This window comes from Convolutriloba macropyga, chromosome 11, assembly GCF_964194025.1.
Source record: "Convolutriloba macropyga chromosome 11, txConMacr16.3, whole genome shotgun sequence".
In the NCBI taxonomy this organism is placed as follows: domain Eukaryota; kingdom Metazoa; phylum Xenacoelomorpha; order Acoela; family Convolutidae; genus Convolutriloba; species Convolutriloba macropyga.
In genome coordinates, this window is record NC_134478.1 from 45,801,010 (window position 1) to 45,827,638 (window position 26,629).

The 26,629-nt window shown below is 37.0% G+C and overlaps 1 protein-coding gene across 1 annotated transcript in view; it reads left to right on the plus strand.

Moving 5' to 3' along the window:
* LOC142349142 (uncharacterized) overlaps positions 1-26,629 on the plus strand; it is a 247,034-nt gene that overhangs the window by 208,623 nt on the left and 11,782 nt on the right. The window contains exon 23 of the mRNA XM_075400557.1: positions 19,725-19,918. Within this exon, the coding sequence (XP_075256672.1) occupies positions 19,725-19,918 (194 nt within the window). The remainder of the gene's footprint in view (positions 1-19,724; positions 19,919-26,629) is intronic.

The window sequence follows — 26,629 nt, forward strand, 5'->3', positions numbered from 1 at the left end:
GTGTCTACCTACCCTGGGGATACTCCATACCAAGTTTGGTTTGATTTGAACAACTCTTTGACCCGATAAAAATTAATTTTTTTTATTTGACCCGATGAAAAAGACCTATTTTTAAAACTCGTTATTCGAGAAATACGCAAATTTCCGTATGAAAAACTAACTGTTGTCCTAGGTAAGCTATACCAAAAATTCCTTTTTTCCTATGCTCTAACTACACAGGCGATACTACATACCAAGTTTGGTTCAATTTGGACAACTCCTTGAACCGATGAAAAGTAACCGAGCATTCAGTCGCTAAGCCCTGTTTTCAATTGGCACCAAACGCTAGTTCGTTTATAGTTTCCCGAAGGGTTTTTCAAAAAGCATTCAACATAGTCTTAAAAGTTTTGTGCAATGAAATCGCAACTCATATTAACCGGTTATCAACATAAACACTCTGATTACAGAAAACTTAAAGATCGAGCAGTGAGCATGTGGTCATTTTCGGAGGTTCGAGATCGAAAATCGTTAATAACTTCTAAAATACTAACCAATCGAAACCTATATGCAGCACCTAGTTATTAGTTTCTACATAAAACAAGTAGTAAAACAAGCTATAGTACATCACTTTTGGACCATCCATGCACGATAAAATTCAAAATGCACGTTTGGTACCCCCCAAGACCTCAAGGGGGGTGCACCACCTGCAGAGGCGAAATGCACCACCAAGACCGCTGAAAACCCATATGCAGCACCTAGTTATTAGTTTCTACATATAACAAGGAGTAAAACAAGCCATAGTACATCACTTTTGGACATTCCATGCACGAAAAATTTCAAAATGCACGTTTGGTACCCCCCAAGACCTCAATGGGGTGCACCACCTGCAGAGGCAAAATGCACCACCAAGACCGCTGAAACCCTATATGCAGTACCTATTTATTAGTTTCTACATATAACAAGGAGTAAAACAAGCCATAGTAGATCACTTTTGGACCATCCATGCACAAAAAATTTCAAAATGCACGTTTGGTACCCCCCAAGACCTCAAGGGGGGGTGCACCACCTGCAGAGGCAAAATGCACCACCAAGACCGCTGAAAACCTACATGCAGTACCTAGTTATTAGTTTCTACATATAACAAGGAGTAAAACAAGCCAGAGTACAACACTTTTGGACCATCCATGCACGAAAAATTTCAAAATGCACGTTTGGTACCCCCCAAGACGTCAAGGGGGGTCGCACCACCTGCAGAGGCAAAATTCACCACCAAGACCACTAAAAACCTATATGGAGCACCTAATATCTAGTTTCTACGTATAACAAGGAGTAAAATAAGCTATAGAACATAATTTTTGGACCACTCTTGCCCGAAAAATTTCAAAATGCAACTTTGGTACCAAACACCTCAATTTGGGCAGTTACGGAGCTACAGAGACGAAATTTGGTGTTTTCCTGCCGGGGAACGCACTGAAAAATGATATGGGTGCATTCAGGACATTTTATTGTAACTTAATTAACCATTAAAAACATCCAGTACAGCTGTTTTACAACACCGAAATTTCGACCACCATGAATTTCGAGGTTTTGGTGTAATTCTCTAGTTTACCCCCAAAATACTACAAACCACTGTCCAATTGTCATGAGAACATTTATCAGCAGTAACGAGGTGCTTAATACCAAGCGATTGCGCTTATGTTGAGCAAATTTGGTTCTGTAGTTATTGAGAAATTAGTGAAAACAACTTTAAACGTAGTAAAAATTTTTTTAAAATTATCCCATCTCAGTTGAAATTATATCAAAATGCATGTCTCAAGCGGCTGGTTGACCAAAAAATGACAGACCTCTTGCTCTCAACATATCATGGCTGACATTCAGAAAGTTTTGTCATACGAAATTTCAGTTTCTATAACTCCAAAACAATCGTTTTTGCAGGTTGTACCGAAATGCACAGAAAAAGCAGTAAAAAGTCCGAGTGTTTGCGTTTTTGAACACAAAACTTTTTGTTTAACTTTGGTATCTACTTATTACCACAAAGTACACGAATTGAGCAAGATAACAAGCCTACCAACATACCAATTGATACGGTAATCGTGAAGATATCAATAAATCTGTTTAATGAGTTAATATGTAAGGTTAAATTTTCTTCCAGTTTCAAGCCAAATTGTTACAATCTACTCAATATTTACCATGAAAATATTTTTCTGCAATAAAGATGCACTAAGTGTCAAGCTATTCAGACTAATTTGAGCCAATTTAAATCAGTAGTTGATGAATAACTAGAATAAACATCATTGGACATGGTCATATTTTTTCCAAAAAACTCAGTTTTTAGTAGAAATTATCTTAAAAAACGCGTCGAAAACGTTTGAAAACCAATAAATTATACACTTCGTGCCTTCATAATAACATGGTCACCACTTGGAATGGTTATTATACAAAAACTTTTTTGCATTTTAGTTTTGCAGCTGTACCGATATGCTTTTCTTAAACAAAAAGAGTAGGAATATGAATTGCTTCGTTGTTGATTCCTATTAGTTTGACTCTATGTCTTTCTCTGGCCTACACCTCAATGCAGGTAGTAATTGGAGGCCAGCCACACATTAACATCATGTATATACTGCAATGGTAACATTTTTGATGTGATATTAAACGTTTTTAAATGTGTAAAAAATGGCGCCGCAAAAATTGTTAAGAGGCACCCTTATGAAAGTTCCAATTTTTTTAGGGACCTCCTATAGCGGAATGGCCTTAGAACTGATGTGAACCTGTAGCTAGGAGCGTAAAACTGGGTTCGATAAGTATTTTCCCGACAACTGACATTTCTCTACCACCTGTTAAGAGGTTTTCTATCTACTTACAGCTCTGATAACACAGGTGCACCACCTGCAGAGGCAAAATGCACCACCAAGACCGCTGAAAACCTATATGCAGCACCTAATTATTAGTTTCTACATATAACAGGGAGTAAAACAAGCCATAGTACAACACTTTTGGACCATCCATGCACGAAAAATTTCAAAATGCACGTTTGGTACCCCCCAAGACGTCAAGGGGGGTTGCACCACCTGCAGATGCAAAATTCACCACCAAGACCACTAAAAACCTATATGGAGCACCTAATGTCTAATTTTTACGTATAACAAGGAGTAAAATCAGCTATAGAACATAATTTTTGGACCACTCTTGCCCGAAAAACTTCAAAATGCAACTTTGGTACCAAACACCTCAATTTGGGCAGTTACGGAGCTACAGAGACGAAATTTGGTGTTTTCCTGCCGGGGAACGCACTGAAAAATGATATGGGTGCATTCAGAACATGTTTTTGTAAATTAATTAACCATTAAAAACATCCAGTACAGCTGTTTTACAACACCGAAATTTCGACCATCATGAATTTCGAGGTTTTGGAGTAATTCTCTAGTTTACCCCCAAAATACTACAAACCACTGTCCAATTGTCATGAGAACATTTATCAGCAGTAACGAGGTGCTTAATACCAAGCGATTGCGCTTATGTTGAGCAAATTTGGTTCTGTAGTTATTGAGAAATTAATGAAAACAACTTTAAACGTAGTAAAAATTTTTTAAAAATTATCCCATCTCAGTTGAAATTATATCAAAATTCATGTCTCAAACGGCCGATTGACCAAAAAATGACAGACCTCTTGCTTTGAGCATATAATGGCTGACATTCAGAAAGTTTTGTCATACGAAATTTCAGTTTCTATAACTTCAAAACAATCGTTTTTGCAGGTTCTACCGAAATGCACAGAAAAAGCAGTAAAAAGTCCGAGTGTTTGCGTTTTTGAACACAAAACTTTTTGTTTAACTTTGGTATCTAATTATTACGACAAAGTACACGAATTGAGCAAGATAACACGCCTACCAACATACCAATTGATACGGTAATCGTGAAGATATCAATAAATCTGTTTAATGAGGTAATATGTAAGGTTAAATTTTCTTCCAGTTTCAAGCCAAATTGTTTTTTGCATTTTAGTTTTGCAGCTGTACCGATATGCTTTTCTTAAACAAAAAGAGTAGGAATATGAATTGCTTTGTTGTTGATTCCTATTAGTTTGACTCTATGTCTTTCTCTGGCCTACACCTCAATGCAGGTAGTAATTGGAGGCCAGCCACACATTAACATCATGTATATACTGCAATGGTAACATTTTTGATGTGATATTAAACGTTTTTAAATGTGTAAAAAATGGCGCCGCAAAAATTGTTAAGAGGCACCCTTATGAAAGCTCCAATTTTTTTAGGGACCTCCTATAGCGGAATGGCCTTAGAACTGATGTGAACCTGTAGCTAGGAGCGTAAAACTGGGTTCGATAAGTATTTTCCCGACAACTGACATTTCTCTACCACCTGTTAAGAGGTTTTCTATCTACTTACAGCTCTGATAACATTATGAAAGGTGACATTTTTGCATTATATAATATATGACTGTTTTATTTGAGTTCATTGGGTCCAATTGGCTCATCTTACATACCAGACAATATTAAAAGTCCTTGCCGAGCTTTACCGGCTGGCCAGCGGAGCCTAAATGTTGCTTTTCTTAAAAATAAATAGTAGGAATATGAATTGCTTTGTTGCTGATTCCTATTTGTTTGACTCTATGTCTTTCTCTGGCCAAAACCTCAATATAGGTAATATTTGGAGGCCATTCACACGTTAACATTATGTATATAATGCAGTGGTAACATTTTTGATGTGATATTAAACGTTTTTAAATGTGTAAATAATAGCGCCGCAAAAATTGTTATGTGGCAATTTTATGAAGGTTGCAAACTTTTTAGTGACCTCCTATGGCAAAAGGGCCTTAGTGCTGAAAAGAATTTATAGCTAGGCGCATAAAACTGGAGTCGAAAATTTTTTCCCTACAATTGAAATTTCTCTACCAGCTTTTAAGAGGTTTTCTATCTACTTACAGCTCTGATAACATTATGAAAGGTGACATTTTTGCATTATATTATATATGACTCTTTTATTAGAGCTCGTTAGGTCCAATTGGCTCAACTTACATGCCAGACAATAATAAAAGTCCATGCCGACCTTTACCAGCTGGCCAGCGGAGCCTAAATGTTTCTTTCTTAAAAGTAAATAGTAGGAATAAGAATTGCTTTCTTGCTGATTCCTATTAGTTTGACTCTATGTCTTTCTCTGGCCAAAATCTCAACAAAGGTAGTATTTGGAGGCCAGTCACACGTTAACATCATGCATATACTGCAATGGTAACATTTTTGATGTGATATTAAACGTTTTTAAATGTTTAAATAATGGCGCCGCAAAAAATGTTAAGTGGCACTTTTATGAAGATTTCAAACTTTTTTAGGGACCTCCTATAGCAGAAGGGCATTAGTATTGAAAGGAACTTATAGCTAGGCGCATAAAACTGGGGTCGAAAATTTTTTCCCTACAATTGAAATTTCTCTACCAGCTTTTAATAGGTTTTCTATCTACTTACAGCTCTGATAACATTATGAAAGGTGACATTTTTGCATTATATAATATATGACTGTTTTATTTGAGTGCATTTGGTCCAATTGGCTCAACTTTTATGCCAGACAGTAATAAAAGTCCATGCCGACCTTTACCGGCTGGCCAGCGGAGCCTAAAGGTTGCTTTTCTTAAAAATAAATAGTAGTAATATGAATTGCTTTGTTGCTGATTCCTATTAGTTTGACTCTATGTCTTTCTCTGACCAAAACCTCAATAAAGGTAGTATTTGGAGGCCAGTCACACCTTAACATCATGTATATACTGCAATGGTAACATTTTAGATATGATATTAAACGTTTTTAAATGTTTAAAAAATGGCGCCGCAAAAAATGTTAAGTGGCACTTTTATGAAGATTTCAAACTTTTTAGGGACCTCATATAGCAGAAGGGCATTAGTATTGAAAGGAACTTATAGCTAGGCGCATAAAACTGGGGTCGAAAATTTTTTCCCTACAATTGAAATTTCTCTACCAGCTTTTAATAGGTTTTCTATCTACTTACAGCTCTGATAACATTATGAAAGGTGACATTTTTGCATTATATAATATATGACTGTTTTATTTGAGTGCATTTGGTCCAATTGGCCCAACTTTGATGCCAGACAGTAATAAAAGTCCATGCCGACCTTTACCGGCTGGCCAGCGGAGCCTAAAGGTTGCTTTTCTTAAAAATAAATAGTAGTAATATGAATTGCTTTGTTGCTGATTCCTATTAGTTTGACTCTATGTCTTTCTCTGGCCAAAACCTCAATAAAAGTAGTATTTGGAGGTCAGTCACACGTTAACATCACGTATATACTGCAATGGTAACATTTTTGATAAGATATTAAACGTTTTTAAATGTTTAAATAATGGCGCCGCAAAAAACGTTAAGTGGCACTTTTATGAAGATTTCAAACTTTTTTAGGGACATCCTATAGCAGAAGGGCCTTAGTACTGAAAGGAACTTATAGCTAGGCGCATAAAACTGGGGTCGAAAATTTTTTCCCTACATTTGAAATTTCTCTACCAGCTTTTAATAGGTTTTCTATCTACTTACAGCTCTGATAACATTATGAAAGGTGACATTTTTGCATTATATAATATATGACTGTTTTATTTGAGTTCATTTGGTCCAATTGGCTCAACTTTTATGCCAGACAGTAATAAAAGTCCATGCCGACCTTTACCGGCTGGCCAGCGGAGCCTAAAGTTTGCTTTTCTTAAAAACAAATAGTAGTAATATGAATTGCTTTGTTGCTGATTCCTATTAGTTTGACTCTATGTCTTTCTCTGGCCAAAATCTCAATAAAAGTAGTATTTGGAGGCCAGTCACACGTTAACATCACGTATATACTGCAATGGTAACATTTTTGATATGATATTAAACGTTTTTAAATGTTTAAATAATGGCGCCGCAAAAAACGTTAAGTGGCACTTTTTTGAAGATTTCAAACTTTTTTAGGGACATCCTATAGCAGAAGGGCCTTAGTACTGAAAGGAACTTATAGCTAGGCGCATAAAACTGAGGTCGAAAATTTTTTCCCTACAATTGAAATTTCTCTACCGGCTTTTAAATTGGTTTTCTATCTACTTACAGCTCTGATAACATTATGAAAGGTGACATTTTTGCATTATATAATATATGACTTTTTTATTTGAGTTCATTTGGTCCAATTGGCTCAACTTTTATGCCAGACAGTAATAAAAGTCCATGCCGACCTTTACCGGCTGGCCAGCGGAGCCTAAAGGTTGCTTTTCTTAAAAATAAATAGTAGTAATATGAATTGCTTTGTTGCTGATTCCTATTAGTTTGACTCTATGTCTTTCTCTGGCCAAAACTTCAATAAATGTAGTATTTGGAGGCCAGTCACACGTTAACATCATGTATATACTGCAATGGTAACATTTTTGATGTGATATTAAACGTTTTTAAATGTTTAAATAATGGCGCCGCAAAAAATGTTAAGTGGCACTTTTATGAAGATTTCAAACTTTTTAGGGACCTCATATAGCAGAAGGGCATTAGTATTGAAAGGAACTTATAGCTAGGCGCATAAAACTGGGGTCGAAAATTTTTTCCCTACAATTGAAATTTCTCTACCAGCTTTTAATAGGTTTTCTATCTACTTACAGCTCTGATAACATTATGAAAGGTGACATTTTTGCATTATATAATATATGACTGTTTTATTTGAGTGCATTTGGTCCAATTGGCTCAACTTTGATGCCAGACAGTAATAAAAGTCCATGCCGACCTTTACCGGCTGGCCAGCGGAGCCTAAAGGTTGCTTTTCTTAAAAATAAATAGTAGTAATATGAATTGCTTTGTTGCTGATTCCTATTAGTTTGACTCTATGTCTTTCTCTGGCCAAAACCTCAATAAAAGTAGTATTTGGAGGTCAGTCACACGTTAACATCACGTATATACTGCAATGGTAACATTTTTGATAAGATATTAAACGTTTTTAAATGTTTAAATAATGGCGCCGCAAAAAACGTTAAGTGGCACTTTTATGAAGATTTCAAACTTTTTTAGGGACATCCTATAGCAGAAGGGCCTTAGTACTGAAAGGAACTTATAGCTAGGCGCATAAAACTGGGGTCGAAAATTTTTTCCCTACATTTGAAATTTCTCTACCAGCTTTTAATAGGTTTTCTATCTACTTACAGCTCTGATAACATTATGAAAGGTGACATTTTTGCATTATATAATATATGACTGTTTTATTTGAGTTCATTTGGTCCAATTGGCTCAACTTTTATGCCAGACAGTAATAAAAGTCCATGCCGACCTTTACCGGCTGGCCAGCGGAGCCTAAAGTTTGCTTTTCTTAAAAACAAATAGTAGTAATATGAATTGCTTTGTTGCTGATTCCTATTAGTTTGACTCTATGTCTTTCTCTGGCCAAAATCTCAATAAAAGTAGTATTTGGAGGCCAGTCACACGTTAACATCACGTATATACTGCAATGGTAACATTTTTGATATGATATTAAACGTTTTTAAATGTTTAAATAATGGCGCCGCAAAAAACGTTAAGTGGCACTTTTTTGAAGATTTCAAACTTTTTTAGGGACATCCTATAGCAGAAGGGCCTTAGTACTGAAAGGAACTTATAGCTAGGCGCATAAAACTGGGGTCGAAAATTTTTTCCCTACAATTGAAATTTCTCTACCGGCTTTTAAATTGGTTTTCTATCTACTTACAGCTCTGATAACATTATGAAAGGTGACATTTTTGCATTATATAATATATGACTTTTTTATTTGAGTTCATTTGGTCCAATTGGCTCAACTTTTATGCCAGACAGTAATAAAAGTCCATGCCGACCTTTACCGGCTGGCCAGCGGAGCCTAAAGGTTGCTTTTCTTAAAAATAAATAGTAGTAATATGAATTGCTTTGTTGCTGATTCCTATTAGTTTGACTCTATGTCTTTCTCTGGCCAAAACTTCAATAAATGTAGTATTTGGAGGCCAGTCACACGTTAACATCACGTATATACTGCAATGGTAACATTTTTGATATGATACTAAACGTTTTTAATTGTTTAAATAATGGCGCCGCAAAAAATGTTAAGTGGCACTTTTATGAAGATTTTAAACTTTTTTAGGGACCTCCTATAGCAGAAGGGCCTTAGTACTGAAAGGAACTTATAGCTAGGCGCATAAAACTGGGGTCGAAAATTTTTTCCCTACAATTGAAATTTCTCTGCCAGCTTTTAATAGGTTTTCTATCTACTTACAGCCCTGATAACATTATGAAAGGTGACATTATTGCATTATATTATATATGACTGTTTTATTTGAGTTCATTAGGTCCAATTGGCTCAACTTACATGCCAGACAATAATAAAAGTCCATGCCGACCTTTACCGGCTGGCAAGCGGAGCCTGAATGTTGCTTTTCTTAAAAATATATTGTAGTAATATGAATTGCTTTGTTGCTGATTCCTATTAGTTTGACTCTATGTCTTTCTCTGGCCAAAACCTCAATAAAGGTAGTATTTGGAGGCCAGTCATACCTTAACATCATGTGTATACTGTAATGGTAACGTTTGTGATATGATATTAAACGTTTTTAAATGTTTAAATAATGGCGCCGCAAAAAATGTTAAGTGGCACTTTTATGAAGATTTCAAACTTTTTTAGGGACCTTCTATAGCAGAAGGGCCTTAGTATTGAAAGGAACTTATAGCTAGGCGCATAAAACTGGGGTCGAAAATTTTTTCCCTACAATTGAAATTTCTCTACCAGCTTTTAAGAGGTTTTCTATCTACTTACAGCTCTGATAACATTATGAGAGGTGACATTTTTGCATTATATTAAATATGACTGTTTTATTTGAGTTCATTTGGTCCAATTGGCTCAACTTACATGCCAGACATTAATAAAAGTCCATGCCGACCTTTACCGGCTGGCCAGCGGAGCCTAAAGGTTGCTTTTCTTAAAAATAAATAGTAGTAATATGAATTGCTTTGTTGCTGATTCCTATTAGTTTGACTCTATGTCTTTCTCTGGCCAAAACCTCAACAAAGGTATTATTTGGAGGCCAGTCACACGTTAACATTACGTATATACTGCAATGGTAACATTTTTGATATGATTTTAAACGTTTTTAAATGTTTAAATAATGGCGCCGCAAAAAATGTTAAGTGGCACTTCTATGAAGATTTCAAACTTTTTTAGGGAGCTCCAATAGCCAAAGGGCCTTAGTACTGAAAGGAACTTATAGCTAGGCGCATAAAACTGGGGTCGAAAATTTTTTCCCTACAATTGAAACTTCTCTACCAGCTTTTAATAGGTTTTCCATCAACTTACAGCTCTGATAACATTATGAAAGGTGACATTTTTGCATTATATATTGTATGACTGTTTTTTTTGTGCTCATTTGGTCCAATTGGCTCAACTTTTATGCCAGACAGTAATAAAAGTCCATGCCGACCTTTACCGGCTGGCAAGCGGAGCCTAAATGTTGCTTTTCTTAAAAATATATAGTAGTAATATGAATTGCTTTGTTGCTGATTCCTATTAGTTTGACTCTATGTCTTTCTCTGACCACAACCTCAATTTAGGTAGTATTTGGAGGCCAGTCGCACGTTAACATCATGTATATACTGCAATGGCAACATTTTTGATGTGATATTAAACGTTTTTAAATGTGTAAATAATGTCACCGCAAAAATTGTTAAGTGGCACTTTTATGGAGGTTCCGAACTTCTTTAGGGACCTCCTATAGCAGAACAGCCCTAGTACTGAAGTGAACTTATAGCTAGGGGCATATAATTGGGGTCGAAAATTTTTTTCCCGACAATTGAAATTTCTCTACCAGCTTTTAATAGGTTTTCTATCTACTTACAGCTCTGATAACGTTATGAGAGGTGACATTTTTGCATTATATTAAATATGATTGTTTCATATGTCTTCATAAGGTCCAATTGACTCAACTTACATGCCCGACAATAATAAAAAACCATGCCGACTTTTACCGGCTGGCCAGCGGAGCCTAAATGTTGCTTTTCTGAAAAATAAATAGTAGGAATATGAATTGCTTTGTTGCTGATTCCTATTAGTTTGACTCTATGTCTTTCTCTGACCACAACCTCAATTTAGGTAGAATTTGGAGGCCAGTCACACGTTAACATCATGTATATACTGCAATGGCAACATTTTTGATGTGATATTAAACTTTTTTAAATGTGTAAATAATGTCACCGCAAAAATTGTTAAGTGGCACTTTTATGGAGATTCCGAACTTCTTTAGGGACCTCCTATAGCAGAACAGCCCTAGCACTGAAGTGAACTTATAGCTAGGGGCATATAATTGGGGTCGAAAATTTTTTTTCCCGACAATTGAAATTTCTCTACCAGCTTTTAAAAGGTTTTCTATCTACTTACAGCTCTGATAACATTATGAGAGGTGACATTTTTGCATTATATTAAATATGATTGTTTCATTTGTCTTCATTAAGTCCAATTGACTCAACATACATGCCCGACAATAATAAAAGTCCATGCCGACTTTTACCGGCTGGCGAGTGGAGCCTAAATGTTGCTTTTCTGAAAAATAAATAGTAGGAATATGAATTGCTTTGTTGCTGATTCCTATTGGTTTGACTCTATGTCTTTCTCTGACCACAACCTCAATTTAGGTAGTATTTGGAGGCCAGTCACACGTTAACATCATGTATATACTGCAATGGCAACATTTTTGATGTGATATTAAACGTTTTTAAATGTGTAAATAATGTCACCGCAAAAATTGTTAAGTGCCACTTTTATGGAGGTTCCGAACTTTTTTAGGGACCTCCTATAGCAGAACAGCCCTAGCACTGAAGTAAACTTATAGCTAGGGGCATATAATTGGGGTCGAAAATTTTTTCCCGACAATTGAAATTTCTCTACCAGCTTTTAAGAGGTTTTCTATCTACTTACAGCTCTGATAACATTATGAGAGGTGACATTTTTGCATTATATTAAATATGATTGTTTCATTTGTCTTCATTAGGTCCAATTGGCTCAACTTACATGCCAGACAATAATAAAAAGTCCATGCCGACTTTTACCGGCTGGCCAGCGGAGCCTAAATGTTGCTTTTCTTAAAAATAAATAGAAGGAATATGAATTGCTTTGTTGCTGATTCCTATTAGTTTGACTCTATATCTTTCTCTGGCCAAAACCTCAATGTACGTAGTTTTTTGAGGCCAGCCGCACGTTAACATCATGTATATACCGCAATGGTAACATTTTTGATGTGTTATTAAACGTTTTTAAATGTGTAAATAATGTCACCGCAAAAATTGTTAAGTGGCACTTTTATGGAGGTTCCAAAATTTTAGGGACCTCCTATTGCAGAACAGCCCTAGCACTGACTTAAACTTATAGCTAGCGGCATAAATCTGGGGTCGAAAATTTTTTTCCCGACAATTGAAATTTCTCTACCAGCTTTTAAGATGTTTTCTATCTACTTACAGCTCTGATAACAATATGAAAGGTGACATTATTGCATTATATTATATATGACTGTTTTATTTGAGTTCATTAGGTCAAATTGGCTCAGCTTACATGCCAGACAATAATAAAAGTCCATGCCGACCTTTACCGGCTGGCCAGCGGAGCCTAAATAATGCTTTTCTTTAAAAAAAATAGTAGGAATACGAATTGCTTTGTTGCTGATTCCTATTAGTTTCACTCTATGTCTTTCTCTGGCCATAACGTCAATGTAGGTAGTATTTGGATGCCAGCCACATATTAATTTCATGTATATACTTCAAGGGTAACATTTTGATGTGATATTAAACTTTTTTAAATGTGTAAATAATGTCACCGCAAAAATTGTTAAGTGGCACTTTTATGGAGAAGCCAAACTTTTTTAGGGACCTCCTATAGCAGAACATCCCTAGCACTGAACTGAACTTATATCTATCGGCATAAAACTGGGGTCGAAAATTTTTTCCCGACAATTGAAATTTCTCTACCAGCTTTTAAGAGGTTTTCTATGTACTTACAGCTCTGATAACAATATGAAAGGTGACATTATTGCATTATATTATATATGACTGTTTTATTTGAGTTCATTAGGTCCAATTGGCTCAACTTACTTGCCAGACAATAATAAAAGTCCATGCCGACCTTTACCGGCTGGCCAGCGGAGCCTAAATAATGCTTTTCTTTAAAATAAACAGTAGGAATACGAATTGCTTTGTTGCTGATTCCTATTAGTTTCACTCTATGTCTTTCTCTGGCCATAAAGTCAACGTAGGTAGTATTTGAATGCCAGCCACACGTTAATATCATGTATATACTGCAAGGGTAACATTTTGATGTGATATTAAACGTTTTTAAATGTGTAAATATTGTCACCGCAAAAATTGTTAAGTGGCACTTTTATGGAGGTTCCAAAATTTTTTAGGGACCTCCTATAGCAAAAAAAGCCCTAGAACTGAAGTGAGCTTATACCTAGGGGCATAAAACTGGGTTCGAATATTTTTTTTCCCGACAATTGAAATTTCTCTACCAGCTTTTAAGAGGTTTTCTATCTACTTACAGCTCTGATAACATTATGAGAGGTGACATTTTTGCATTATATTAAATATGACTGTTTTATTTGAGTTCATTAAGTCCAATTGGCTCAACTTACATGCCAGACAATAATAAAAGTCCATGCCGACTTTTACCGGCTGGCCAGCGGAGCCTAAATGTTGCTTTTCTTAAAAATAAATAGTAGGAATATGAAATGCTTTGTTGCTGATTCCTATTAGTTTGACTCTATGTCTTTCTCTGGCCAAAACCTCAATGTAGTTAGTATTTGGAGGCCAGTCACACGTTATCATCATGTATATACTGCAATGGTAACCTTTTTGATGTGATATTAAACGTTTTTAAATGTGTAAATAATGTCACCGCAAAAATTGTTAAGTGGCACTTTTATGGAGGTTCCGAACTTTTTTAGGGACCTCATATAGAAGAACGGCCTTAAAACTGAAGTGAACTTATAGCTAGGGTCATAAAATTGGGGTCGAAATTTTTTTCTCGACAATTGGAATTTCTCTACCAGCTTTTAAGAGGTTTTCTATCTACTTACAGCTCTGATAACATTATGAAAGGTGACATTTTTGCATTATGTTATATATAACTGTTTTATTTGAGTTCATTAGGTCCAATTGGCTCAACTTACATGCCAGACAATAGTAAAAATCCATGCCGACCTTTACCGGCTGGCCAGCGGAGCTTAAATGTTGCTTTTCTTAAAAATAAATAGTTGCAATATGAATTGCTTTGTTGCTGTTTCCTATTAGTTTGACTCTATGTCTTTCTCTGGCCACAACCTCAATTTAGTTGGTATTTGGAGGCCAATCACACGTTAACATCATGTATATACTGCAATGGTAACCTTTTTGATGTGATATTAAACGTTTTTAAATGTGTAAATAATGTCACCGCAAAAATTGTTAAGTGGCAATTTTATGAAGGTTCCAAACTTTTTTAGGGACCTCCTAAAGAAGAACGGCCTTAGAACTGAAGTGAACTTATAGCTAGGCGCATAAAACTGGGGTCAAAAATTTATTCCCTACAATTGGAATTTCTCCAACAGCTTTTTAAGAGGTCTTCTATCTACTTACAGCTCTGATAACATTAGGAAAAGTGACATTTTTGCATGATATTATATACGACTGTTTTATTTGAGTTCATTAGGTCCAATTGGCTCAACTTACATGCCAGACAATAATATAAGTCCATGCCGACTTTTACCGGCTGGCGAGTGGAGCCTAAATGTTGCTTTTCTGAAAAATAAATAGTAGGAATATGAATTGCTTTGTTGCTGATTCCTATTGGTTTGACTCTATGTCTTTCTCTGACCACAACCTCAATTTAGGTAGTATTTGGAGGCCAGTCACACGTTAACATCATGTATATACTGCAATGGCAACATTTTTGATGTGATATTAAACGTTTTTAAATGTGTAAATAATGTCACCGCAAAAATTGTTAAGTGCCACTTTTATGAAGGTTCCAAACTTTTTTAGGGACTTCCTATAGCAGAACGGCCTTAGTACTGAAAAGAACTTATAGCTAGGCGCATAAAATTGGGGTCAAAAATTTTTTCCCTACAATTGAAATTTCTCTACCAGCTTTTAAAATAGGTTTTCTATCTACTTACAGCTCTGATAACATTAGGAAAGGTGACATTTTTGCATGATATTATATACGACTGTTTTATTTAAGTTCATTAGGTCCAATTGGCTCAACTTACATGCCAGACACTAATAAAAGTCCATGCCGACTTTTACCGGCTGCCCAGCCGAGCCTAAATGTTGCTTTTCTGAAAAATAAATAGTAGGAATATGAATTGCTTTGTTGCTGATTCCTATTAGTTTGACTCCCTGTCTTTCTCTGACCACAACCTCAATTTAGGTAGTATTTGGAGGCCAGTCACACGTTAACATCATGTATATACTGCAACGGTAACATTTATGATGTGATATTAAACGTTTTTATATGTGTAAAAATGTCACCGCAAAAATTGTTAAGTGGCATTTTATGAAGGTTCCAATTTTTTAGGGACTTCCTATAGCAGAACGGCCTTAGTACTGAAGTGAACTCATAGCTAGGGGCATAAAACTGGGGTCGAAATTTTTTTTCCCGACAATTGAAATTTCTCTACCAGCTTTTAAGAGGTTTTCTATCTACTTATAGTTCTGATAACATTATGAAAAGTGACATTTTTGCATTATATTATATAGGACTGTTTTATTTGAGTTCATTAGGTCCAATTGGCTCAACTTACATGCCAGACAATAGGTAAAGTTCATGCCGACCTTTACCGGCTGGCCAGCGGAGCCTAGATGTTGCTTTTCTTAAATATAAATAGTAGGAATATGAATTGCTTAGTTGCTGATTCCTATTAGTTTGACTCTATGTCTTTCTCTGGCCACAACCTCAATGTAGATCGTATTTCGAGACCAGTCACACGCCAACATCATGTATATACTGCAATGGTAACATTTATGATGTGATATTAAACGTTTTTATATATGTAAATATGTCACCGCAAAAATTGTTAAGTGGCACTTTTATGAAGGTTCCAAACTTTTTTAAGGAGCTCCTATAGCAGAACGGCCTTAGCCCTGAAGTGAACCCATAGCTAGGGGCATAAAATTGGGGTCGAAAATTTTTTTCCCGACAATTGAAATTTCTCTGCCAGCTTTTAAGATGTTTTCTATCTACTTACAGCTTTGATAACATTATGAAAAGTGACATTTTTGCATTATATTATATAAGACTGTTTTATTTGAGTTCATTAGGTCCAATTGGCTCAACTTACATGCCAGACAATAATATAAGTCCATGCCGACTTTTACCGGCTGGCGAGTGGAGCCTAAATGTTGCTTTTCTGAAAAATAAATAGTAGGAATATGAATTGCTTTGTTGCTGATTCCTATTGGTTTGACTCTATGTCTTTCTCTGACCACAACCTCAATTTAGGTAGTATTTGGAGGCCAGTCACACGTTAACATCATGTATATACTGCAATGGCAACATTTTTGATGTGATATTAAACGTTTTTAAATGTGTAAATAATGTCACCGCAAAAATTGTTAAGTGCCACTTTTATGAAGGTTCCAAACTTTTTTAGGGACTTCCTATAGCAGAACGGCCTTAGTACTGAAAAGAACTTATAGCTAGGCGCATAAAATTGGGGTCAAAAATTTTTTCCCTACAATTGAAATTTCTCTACCAGCTTTTAAAATAGGTTTTCTATCTACTTACAGCTCTGATAACATTAGGAAAGGTGACATTTTTGCATGATATTATATACGACTGTTTTATTTGAGTTCATTAGGTCCAATTGGCTCAACTTACATGCCAGACACTAATAAAAGTCCATGCCGACTTTTACCGGCTGGCCAGCCGAGCCTAAATGTTGCTTTTCTGAAAAATAAATAGTAGGAATATGAATTGCTTTGTTGCTGATTCCTATTAGTTTGACTCCCTGTCTTTCTCTGACCACAACCTCAATTTAGGAGTATTTGGAGGCCAGTCACACGTTAACATCATGTATATACTGCAATGGTAACATTTATGATGTGATATTAAACGTTTTTATATGTGTAAAAATGTCACCGCAAAAATTGTTAAGTGGCATTTTATGAAGGTTCCAATTTTTTAGGGACTTCCTATAGCAGAACGGCCTTAGTACTGAAGTGAACTCATAGCTAGGGGCATAAAACTGGGGTCGAAATTTTTTTTCCCGACAATTGAAATTTCTCTACCAGCTTTTAAAATAGGTTTTCTATCTACTTACAGCTCTGATAACATTAGGAAAGGTGACATTTTTGCATGATATTATATACGACTGTTTTATTTGAGTTCATTAGGTCCAATTGGCTCAACCTACATGCCAGACACTAATAAAAGTCCATGCCGACTTTTACCGGCTGGCCAGCCGAGCCTAAATGTTGCTTTTCTGAAAAATAAATAGTAGGAATATGAATTGCTTTGTTGCTGATTCCTATTAGTTTGACTCCCTGTCTTTCTCTGACCACAACCTCAATTTAGGTAGTATTTGGAGGCCAGTCACACGTTAACATCATGTATATACTGCAATGGTAACATTTATGATGTGATATTAAACGTTTTTATATGTGTAAAAATGTCACCGCAAAAATTGTTAAGTGGCATTTTATGAAGGTTCCAATTTTTTAGGGACTTCCTATAGCAGAACGGCCTTAGTACTGAAGTGAACTCATAGCTAGGGGCATAAAACTGGGTTCGAAATTTTTTTTCCCGACAATTGAAATTTCTCTACCAGCTTTTAAGAGGTTTTCTATCTACTTATAGTTCTGATAACATTATGAAAAGTGACATTTTTGCATTATATTATATAGGACTGTTTTATTTGAGTTCATTAGGTCCAATTGGCTCAACTTACATGCCAGACAATAGGTAAAGTTCATGCCGACCTTTACCGGCTGGCCAGCGGAGCCTAGATGTTGCTTTTCTTAAATATAAATAGTAGGAATATGAATTGCTTAGTTGCTGATTCCTATTAGTTTGACTCTATGTCTTTCTCTGGCCACAACCTCAATGTAGATCGTATTTCGAGACCAGTCACACGTCAACATCATGTATATACTGCAATGGTAACATTTATGATGTGATATTAAACGTTTTTATATGTGTAAATATGTCACCGCAAAAATTGTTAAGTGGCACTTTTATGAAGGTTCCAAACTTTTTTAAGGAGCTCCTATAGCAGAACGGCCTTAGCCCTGAAGTGAACCCATAGCTAGGGGCATAAAACTGGGGTCGAAAATTTTTTTCCCGACAATTGAAATTTCTCTGCCAGCTTTTAAGATGTTTTCTATCTACTTACAGCTTTGATAACATTATGAAAAGTGACATTTTTGCATTATATTATATAAGACTGTTTTATTTGAGTTCTTTAGGTCCAATTGGCTCAACTTACATGCCAAACAATAACAAAAGTCCATGCCGACCTTTGCCGGCTGACCAGCGGAGCCTAAATGTTGCTTTTCTTAAAAATAAATAGTAGGAATATGAATTGCTTTGTTGCTGATTCCTATTAGTTTGACTTTATGTCTTTCTCTGGCCAAAACCTCAATGTAGGTAGTGTTTGGACAAACGAACAACTTTTTGAGATTTTCCAGTATGTTTTTGGTGTGTTCCCCTCCTCCTTCTCTCAACCGGGCTGGGGACCGGCTAAGGCGGAGTTACAAACAAACAACTTTAGGAGATTTTGAGTAGAGCTTTAGGTAAAAACCAAACTTAAACTCTACTTGCAAACAAAATAAAGCATAATAAATTGCTAAATGACTATAAATGATAAAAGATAAATGATAAATGACTATAAAACAATATTTCCAATACCTAAATTTAAAAAGAAGTCTTCTTCACCGGGTCAAGGAATTGACCAAATCGAACCAAACTGGGTATGGAGTATACCACGGGTACCTAGAGTGTAAAACAAAAAGAATTTTTGCTATAGCTTGTCTAGGAATAAAGTTAGCTTTTCATACGGAAATTTTCAAATATTTCGATTATTTTAATTTCAAAATTAGGTTTATTTCGTTAGATTGACGAGTTGTCCAAATCGATCCGAACTGGGTATGGAGTATACTGGGTATGGAATATTTTTTATCGATTCCGCTCATTCCGGTCAATTTCCGCTCATTCCGGTCATCTCTTGCATCTTTTGAGGGGAATTTGAGCGGTATTATTTCTACAATACCGACAAAAACCAACGCTTCATACATGCAAAACCGATGAAACCGACAAAAACCGACAAATACCGACGTTTCGTACGCCATTTTTGTCGGTATTTCTTAGCTACAGTCTTTTCATAAATTGAACGATCCAAAGTCTGGATCATAAAGTTTTTCTGTCTTTCTGAGTCTTTTCATAAATGGAACGAGCCAAAGTCTGTATCATATCGCATTTTTGTCTGTACAAGTCTTTTCATAAGCGTTTTTGAACGAGCACATAAACGCACCAAAGTTTTGAACGAGGCAAAGTCTGGATCATAGGCATTTTTGGTCTGCCTGGGTATTTTCATAAGCAAAAATAGTCTGGATGGGTATTTTCATAGATCATTTTGAGCGAGGACCTCAACCTGGGACAAAAGTTACTGGCTATCTGCCAGATTCTTACCAGAATCAGATTAAGCGTTTTGGGCAAAATTAGCAAAACAACCTAATTAATAATTTAGCTCCTTCACCTTGATTTGGGTTTAACAGACGGTGACATTGACCCTGCAACAATAGTGCCACAGGAGGACGATGGGCAAGGTGACCTGTTCCCTGTGGGTTCTGCAGCCCAGAGACAAATCCAGTACCTGGAGACAACTCTGGATGAAGTGACGAAACAACAGCACGAGTTAGCCAAGGAGAACAGACAACTCAAGCAGAAGATAGCCGATATGGAAGGACAGGTGCTTTACCATACGATGACAAAAGGATAGCAAATTTGAGTGGAGAGGGAATAGAAATAATAATTTTTACACCCCTAGAATTCCACTTAATAAGGGTGGAAAAAGTGTGAGCTAGAAGTACAAACTTGAGACACCTGCGACATTTGCAACTTAGATGTCTTCAGAGGCGGAAATGGAATAAGGGTGAAACATGCGCCCGAAAAACATTTTTTAGTTCTTCTTATTTTTAAATCATTTATAATCCCCCGGACTGAACGTCAAGTCTTAATCAGTACTAATTCAGTGAAATTGCTAGTCTTGGATCAGTACTGTATCAGAACTCTGATAATGTCACTTTTTAGACTTGGCACGTCTTAAATCACGTCTTAAAAATTGGCAAGTCTTGAGTCAAGTCGTGGTCAAAACTTCACAAGTCCTGAGTAAGTCTTGGCCAAGACTTAACAAGTCTTGAGCAGCTATTGGCAAAGACTTGACAACTCTGGCGCAAATCTAGGTCAAGACGTGAAAAGCCCTGAGCAAGTCTCGGCCAAGACTTGCCAAGTCCTAAGAAAGTCTTGGCAAAGACCTAACAAGTCCTGCGCAAGTTTTGACCAAGATTTGTCAAGTCTTGGGTCGAATATTGAGCACAGTTTTTATTGTTGAAATTCTTTTGTTTGGATACGAAAGAAGAAGGCCGCCGCTTACAGTGACTGCCTCGCAAAACTTCCAAAGTGACAACACGAGCAATTCCAAAAAGTTCACTTGATAAAGAATGCAAAATATCGAATTTCGCCTAAAGATACCAGCCATGGCCACTTTTTTCTGCCCATTGAAAATCGAATTGAACTCGGGATGAATATATAGAACAGTTGAAATTTGTATATGCTCAATTCAGAAATCGCTTGGTCAGATTAGCTATTTTCTCATGAAAAATTTTAAACAAGTTTTCCTAACTTTGAAATGCATTACAAATCATAAATAAATAATAGCCGAGTCAGCAATTACAGGCGGCTTTTATTGCGCTCCTATAACCCAAAAAGTCTGGTGGTCTATTAAAAAGCTGGTGGTCGATCTGTCAACCATATTTCTTTAGTTGTTTCAATTCAGGGTAGGCCCCAATCGTCTATCGCGGCCATTTTCCGGCAATTTGCCGGCTATGTTTTCTTCTTAAAACACTACTTTGTCTAACTGCACAATAATCAACTGAGCAATTCTTGACATGTCTTCACAAGTCGCAAGACTTGAGATAAGACGTGATCAGTAATGATTCGCCATTTCAAGACGTGTATTTCACTGAAGAAGTACTGCACAAAACTTGAAAATCGTTCCGCCTCCCAGCCTCTCCAAACACACACTCACACACACATACACACACACAAACACACACACACAAGCGCACACAAACACACGCAAACTCACACACACAAACATCCAAACGCGCACACATACGTACACACTTGTTAGTCTTGGATCAGTACTGTATCAGAACTCTGATAATGTCACTTTTTAGTCTTGGCACGTCTTAAATCACGTCTCAAAAATTGGCAAGTCCTGAGTCAAGTCGTGGTCAAAAATTCACAAGTCCTGAGCAAGTCTTGGCCAAGACTTAAGAAGTCTTGAGCAGCTATTGGCAAAGACTTGACAACTCTGGCGCAAATCTAGGTCAAGACTTGAAAAGCCCTGAGCAAGTCTCGGCCAAGACTTGCCAAGTCCTAAGAAAGTCTTGGCAAAGACTTAACAAGTCTTGCGCGAGTATTCACCAAGATTTGTCAACTCATGGGTCGAATATTGAGCACAGTTTTCATTGTTTAAATTATTACGTTTGGTTATGAAAGAAGAAGGCCGCCACTTACAGTGACTGCCTCGCAAAACTTCCAAAGTGATCCAAAGTGACAACACGAGCACTTCCAAAAAGTTCACTTGATAAAGAATGCAAAATATCGAATATCGCCTAAAGATACCAGCCATGGCCAATTTTTTCTGCCCATAGAAAGTCGACTTGAACTCGGGGTGAATATATAGAACAGTTGAAGTTTGTATATGCTCAATTCAGAAATTGCTTGGTCAGATTAGCTATTTTCTCATAAAAAATTTTAAACAAGTTTTGCTAACTTTGAAATGCATTACAAATCATAAATAAATAATAGCCGGGTCAGCAATTACAGGCGGCTTTTATTGCGCTCCTATGACCCGAAAAGAATAGTGGTCTATGAAAAAGCTGGTGGTCGATCTGTCAACCATATTTCTTTAATTGTTTCAATTCATGGTAGGCCCCAATCGTCTATCGCGGCCAATTTCCGGCAATTTGCCGACTATGTTTTCTTCTTAAAACACTAGTTTGTCTAACTGCACAATAATCAACTGAACAAGTCTTGACATGTCTTCAAAAGTCTCAAGACATGAGATAAGACGTGATCAGTATTGATTCAAGACGTGTATTTCACTGAAGAAGTACTGGACAAAACATGGAAATCGTTCCGCCTCCCAGCCTCTCCAAACACACACTCATACACACAAACACACACACACTTATACACACACGCGCGACACGCAAACACACACACATACACACACACACAAACACACACACACAAGCGCACACAAACACACGCAAACTCACACACACAAACACCCAAACGCGCACGCATACGTACACACTTACATGCAAAACGCGAAAAGACATAAGGAAAAAACACACACGCGAACACACACATAAAAAATTACACACGCAAAAACACTCACACACACACACCTACACACAAACAAACAAACAAACAAAAAATCGAACAAAGGACCACACAGAATCACACACACAAACATAAACGTAAAAACACACAAGCACGCACGCAAACGCACACACAAAAACCCACAAAGACGCACACACGCAGAGACGCAAACACAAACACAAGCACACATATACAAAACAAAAACACCGACGCACACACAAACAAAAACGCACACACAAAAACAACCAAACACACACAAAATCAAATCTCACACTCATAAAATCACACAAACAGATATAAAAAGAAACAAATACACACCAACATGCACACACGTGAACACACACACACACACACACAAACACACAATTCCACACACACACACACACACACACACACACACACACACACAAACACACACTTCCATACACACGCAAACACCACCCACCCAATCACACACGCGAACACATACACAGACACACACAAACACACACACATGCACACACACATATACGCACACAAACACACACAGACACCTCAAATATACATAAAATGTTGGTGAGTGCAACTGTCTTTAGCTTTTGTTTTTTTTTGCAACTGTCTTTAGTTTTAAAAATTGACTTAGACTTGACAAGTCTTGAGCAACTCTTGGCAAAGACATGACATGTCTTGCGCAAATTTAGGTCAAGACTTGACAAGCCCTGAGAAAGTCTTGGCCAAGACTTGCCAAGTCCTAAGAAAGTCTTGGCAAAGACTTAACAAGTCTTTCGCGAGTATTGACCAAGATTTGTCAAGTCTTGGGTCGAATATTGAGCAGAGTTTTTATTGTTGAAATTCTTTTTTCTTGGTTACGAAAGAAGAAGGCCGCCACTAACAGTGACTGCCTCGCAAAACTTCCAAAGTGACAACACGAGCAATTCCAAAAAGTTTATTTGATAAAGAATGCAAAAAATCGAATTTCGCCTAAAGATACCAGTCATGGCCACTTTTTCTGCCCATTGAAAATCGACTTGAACTCGGGGTGAATATATAGAACAATTGAAGTTTGTATATGCTCAATTCAGAAATCGCTTGGTCTGATTAGCTATTTTCTCATAAAAAATTTCAACACAATTTTACTCACTTTGAAATGCTATTCAAATTATAAATAAAAATAGCCGGGTCAGCAATTACAGGCGGCTGTTATTGCGCTCCTATTTTTCCATCGTCTAACAGATTTTTGATTCATCTTACCCTGACTTCTTCGAAATGACTTTTTCAATGTCTTCAGTGGCTTTTCTTGCTTTGCAGTTAAAATTTGTGTTCGTGACGTAATTTTTGCTTTTAGGGCTTCTCCAAACTCCATTAGGGTTTTTTCCTTGTAGAGCAAAAGTGTGTCATAAATATGACAGCGAGTCTAAACCAAAAAGTCTAGTGGTCTATGAAAAAGCTGGTGGTTAATCTGTCAACCATATATCTTTAGTTGTTTCAATTCATGGTAGGCCACAATCGTCTATCGCGGCCATTTTCCGACAATTTGCGGCTATGTTTTCTTCTTAAAACACTATTTTGCCTTACTGCGCAATAATCAACTGAGCAATTCTTGACATGTCTTCACACGTCTTAAGACTTGAGATAAGACGTGATCAGTAATGATTTGCCATTTCATGGCGTGTATTTCACTGAAGAAGTACTGGACAAAACTTCAAAATCGTTCCTCCTCCCAGCCTCTCCAAACACAAACACATACAATCACAAACACACACACACCTATACACACAGACGCGACACGCAAACAAACACACAAACACACGCACACACACAAACACACACACACAAGCGCACACAAACACACAAAAACTCACACACACACACAAGCACACAAAGGCGCACACATACGTACACACTTCCACGCAGAACGCGAAAACACATAAGGAACAAACACACACGCACACACACAAGTATTTAAGCACGCAAAAACACTCACACACACAACTACACACAAACAAACAAACAAACAAACAAACAAACAAACAAACAAACAAGCAAACAATCAAACAAACGACCACACAGAAACACACACACACACACAAACATACACGTAAAAACATACGCAGACACACACACAAACACACACATGCACACACGCATATACATACAAACACACACAGACACCTCAAATATACATAAAATGTTGGTGAGCGCAACTGTTTTTAGTTTTTGTATTTTTACAAATGTCTTTAGTTTTAAGACTTGACTTCGACTTGACAGTTCTTGAGCAAGTCTTGGCATGTCTTCAAAAGTCTTAAGATTTGAGTTACGACGTGGTACTGATTTGTCATTTCAAGACGGTTATTTCACTGAAGAAGTACTAGACAAAACCTAAAACTCGTTCCGCCTCCACGACTCTCCAAACGAACAAACACACAACGTACACACACACACAGCACGCAAACACACACACGTGCACACACACACCACGCAAACACACACAAGTGCAGACACAAACAAACTCACAGAGAAACACGAAAACACACACACACACGTACACATACAAGCACTTACATGCGCACAAACACACACACGCACTCACGATCAGACTCAGACGCGAACACAAAAACAAAAACAAAAAAAGCAAAGAGACGTACGAACACATACGCACATACAGACAGACAAGCACACACACACAAACTAACAAACACATACACACACTCACAAACTCACACACAGAGAAAAAAAAACAAACAAACAAGTACACACCCTAACGCACACACGCGAACACACAAACACACACCCGCACACACACACTCTCTTAGACACGCACACACACTCACACACGCAAACACACACACGCACAAACAAACAAGCACACACACAAGCGCGCACACACACACACACAAACTCACACTGACACACACACACACGCACACACACACACAAGCACTTACACACTCACAAACACTCACACCCACATCTACACAAACAACAACCAAACAATCAAATAAACACCCATACAAAAACACAAAAACACGCACACACAGACAAACTCACAAAAACACGCACACACACGCACACGGAAACACAAGCACACACATATACAAACACACACACGCACACACACAAACACACACGCATACACACAACCAAACACACACACACTCAAAAACTCACGCTTGGAGAGATAAAAACAAACAAAACCACACACAAACACGCACACACCCACTTAGAAATACAAACACACACAAGCACACAAAGATAAACACACACAAACACACAAACAATTACAGACACACAGATACACGAGCACGCGCGCACACACACACACAAACACACACAAACACCATACAACTGTTTTAGTTTTTGGTTTTGTTTTACAACGGTCTTTAGTTTTAAGACTTGATTTAGACTTGATAAGTCTTGAGCAAGTCTTGACATATCTTCAAAAATCTTACGACTTGGGATAAGACCTGACGAGTACTGATTTGTAATTTCAAGACGCGAGTTTCACCGAAGATGTACTGGATAAAACTTGAAATTCGTTCCGCCTCCCCACCTCTCCAAACACACACATACACACACACAAACACACACACACACAAACACACACGTACACATATACACACACGCAACACGCAAAAACACAAACACACAAACACAAGCGCGTACACACACACACACACAAACCCATACTGACACACGAACACACACACGAACACACACAACACACAAGCACGCACACACACACACGCAAAAACAAACACACGACCACACACAAAAACACACAAACACCAAAACTATACACAAATCGTTGATGAAGACAATGGTGTTTAGTTTTTGGTGTTTTTACAACTGTTTTCAGTTTGAAGACTTGACTTAGATTTGACAATTCTTGAACAATTCTTGATATATCTTCACAAGTCTTAAGACTTGAGAAAAGACCTGATCAGTACTGATTTGTCATTTCAAGACGTGTATTTCACTGAAGAAAAACTGGATAAAAATTCAAATTGTTTCCGCCTGCCCTCCTCTC